Raw genomic sequence first — 3,083 nt, 5'->3', positions numbered from 1 at the left:
TTTTGTTTTAGTTATATGCTCAAGTCAAACAGAAAATGGAAGAGATGCAGCAACACAACATGTCATGGATTGAGGTTTGTGATTCCCACGAGTTGCGAGAATAGTCATGTCATTGCACAACTTGTAACATTGAGTTTTTGACGACGATCTGTACTGCCTCATTTTGTGCATAATTGGAGAACTGAGACTAAGCGATTTTAATTGATCACCAATACAAGAACGTAAAAAATTACAAAAAAGGGCCAATATTGGGATGTTCAGTGATGCAGTTTTGGGTCGAAAATTTTTTTGGTTTTCGTTGCATTTTATCGAAACGAGGCTGACTCTTTGCCCGAATTCTTTACTTTCAGGTTCAGTTTCTCAGAAAAGCAGTGGATGTTCTGTGTTATGCCGAAACACACTCAAATATACTTATGTGTTTGCTTTTTACCTCAAGAAAAATAATCAGTCTGTCATCTTTGAGGTGAGTTTACTGGAAACATTTTGTCTCGCGTTGAATCTGCGAAGAAACCCGCTTCTGGTTTTCAGTCACAATTGGCCAGGGGGATCCTCCAGTCCCTACAAACCACCACCGACCCCCCTCCCCCCGCACCGAACCTCGTCTGGAAGAAATGTGGAAAAAACGAAAATAATTGTTGAAAACTGTTTTTTGTTCAGAGAAGTTTAAGTAACACTCACCCTTCCCCCCTCCCCCCCTCCCAAAAAAAAAAGATATCGGGGGGAAGAACACGTGAGAGCTAATGGTATTATTCTATGACATCATTTTACATTTTTGTTTCTTTTGACACCTGTTATTTCTTCAGGATAATCAAAAAGATCTGGAAATGGCAACGGAAACACTATCAGAGTACCTAGAGCGCGACATAACTTCCGAATGTCTGTCAGACATAAAACAAAAGGTTCAAGATAAATACAGGTACTGTAACTAGCTCTTTGCTTTTACCTGAGTTTTAGATCCACGTCTTTTTTAAAAAATATTTTTTTCTGACTACCATATCATCAATCGTCTGGCTTGGTTAACAATTCCCTTTTGGCTCTTCGAGCGAGCAAGTGTTGATCTTATTATCAGTAGTTTTCAGGGGTAGTTTAGGGGCACTGTCTTGGCTGAAATGGGCCAAAAGCTACCAGACATATGTTACTTAACTAAGCAGTTGTTCCTCCAATCGTCCCCTGTGTTTGACGCCATCCGCAGTGAATGGTGCAGTGTTGGAAAGTCCACCGTATTCATATTCGTGCCTTCAATTACGGGAGCGCGTTTTTGCAATTTTGTAAATGTCACATTACTTTAGGCTCTTAGAAATTGAACAACGATTCTTTTGAGCCAAACTTTCGACTCGTTGATACGCGCATGCATAAAAACGGGTATTGTCATTGTCGTTGTCATTGCCCGGAGATTCAAATTTTTAAACTATGTGTTTGTAGCGTGCGAGTGTTTTTTCTGACGTGACAACAAATGCGTTAATTTCATGTGATATTGAGAATGAATGCTGATAAAATTCTTAATCGGCAGCTCCTTTCAATTTCCCTGTCACAAGTGCCATCAACTAGTTTGCCAATTGTAACCTTGATTGTTTTTTGTTTCCTAAGGTACTGTGAAGCAAGGCGAAAGGCCCTTCTAGACCACGTTTACGAGGGATACGAAACAGACATTTGGGAATATATCCCTTATGACTAAAGCCATAGAATTACAGGTTTAAAAATAATGTAACAATAGGATATATAAAAGGAATCAACTGGATGAGATTTTTTGCTGATATGTAGTTTAAGTTGGAGTTCGTATTTGAAAATCTTGACTATAACAAAGAAAATTAGAAGTGTACATATCTTTTCTTCGTGTCTATGCTCCGGTAAATTTTTGCATTCATGTCCTACGACCAAGACAAAAGAAACAGTTCAAGTTACATGAACTCAGCTTTACACACGTCTGTCTGAAGCAAAAGCAACAAAAATCGACAGGGACTGTATCATACAAGCGTTGAAGTAAGTGATTAAGTCAATATTTGGAACGCAAGGCGCACAAGGCGACTGCAGTACTTGTGCTATTCCGGTGGAATGCTAAGGGGGGGGGGGGGGGGGGGGCAATTGTTTTATCCTAACGGTCTTGTTGTGTACCTCGGTAGATTTTGGCGTTCATGTAATATCTGTTCGGGGAGATTTTTAAGTAACGGTTTCACAAAAGACTTTGTATTTTAATACGCTGTCGCTTAGCAAGTTTCACATTTCCCCAGGAAAGAAGCTGGGGGCGACGATATAATATGAACAAAATTGTGCACGACAATTGGCGTGCGGCGCGATTTGGCAACATTTCCTTGTTGAGGAACAAACAGAAGCTTTTAGCTCAACATGATGTGTTTGCGTCTAGATACCTTTCCTTTTATTGACAAAAAAATATGAACGAAAGTTTGGATGTTCCTTGCTTCTTTTAAACCTACGTTGGACTGCTCTTGCTTGTAAATAAATTCATGAAATAAATTGTCTCCATTTCTTTGGTGTGCGATATTGATCAAGGTCTCTTTAAACATCCCAATAGTTAACAACTATTCACCTGAGTGGTCTGACTTCGCCTCGGTTGCTGGACCGAGGTGAGAAACTCTCCTACCCTGTCTGAGTTCGTACCGTTATGTGTAAATGACAACAAATATATCTCAGACCGGGTCTAGAAATTTCGAGCCTGTGTGCTATTAGGTGGGCGATATATTTATAAGATAAAAGATATCATTTTTTTCCCGAAACCCAGGCAACCAAGTATTTTGTCCCGTTTCATGGACAAACGGCTGCAAAAAGAAATCATACCGGTACAAGTTCTTACCGGTCTGAGTTCCTCCCGGTCTCGTGTAAAAATACCCTCCTAGAAGCGCAGTATCCGAGGTCGAAAATGTAATAGTACCATATCCTCACTGCATACTCATTACCTCATCGCATAAGATTAAGGAGACGGTGCCTACTAATTACAGATATTTTTTTCCCCGGTGTGTGATTATGCAGGAAATGTTAGATCTTAACAAGTGTTTTATTGAAATCCAAAAGAAACTTGGGGGTAACCACGCATTTTTCCAAAGATAATTGATGAATAATATTTTGTA

The 3,083-nt window shown here is 39.6% G+C and overlaps 1 protein-coding gene across 1 annotated transcript in view; it reads left to right on the top strand.

The window, feature by feature from the left end:
• The window catches only part of LOC138039041 (E3 ubiquitin-protein ligase arih1-like), an 18,985-nt gene extending 16,513 nt beyond the window's left edge, over positions 1-2,472 (top strand). The window contains 5 exon segments of the mRNA XM_068885197.1: positions 12-74; positions 351-384; positions 387-463; positions 804-916; positions 1,588-2,472. Coding sequence (XP_068741298.1) covers positions 12-74; positions 351-384; positions 387-463; positions 804-916; positions 1,588-1,675 — 375 coding nt within the window. The 3' untranslated portion in view covers positions 1,676-2,472.
• Positions 2,473-3,083: the final 611 nt, after the last annotated feature.

This window comes from Montipora capricornis, chromosome 2 (genome assembly GCF_036669925.1).
Source record: "Montipora capricornis isolate CH-2021 chromosome 2, ASM3666992v2, whole genome shotgun sequence".
Taxonomy (NCBI): domain Eukaryota; kingdom Metazoa; phylum Cnidaria; class Anthozoa; order Scleractinia; family Acroporidae; genus Montipora; species Montipora capricornis.
This window is presented reverse-complemented; position numbering and strand designations above follow the sequence as displayed.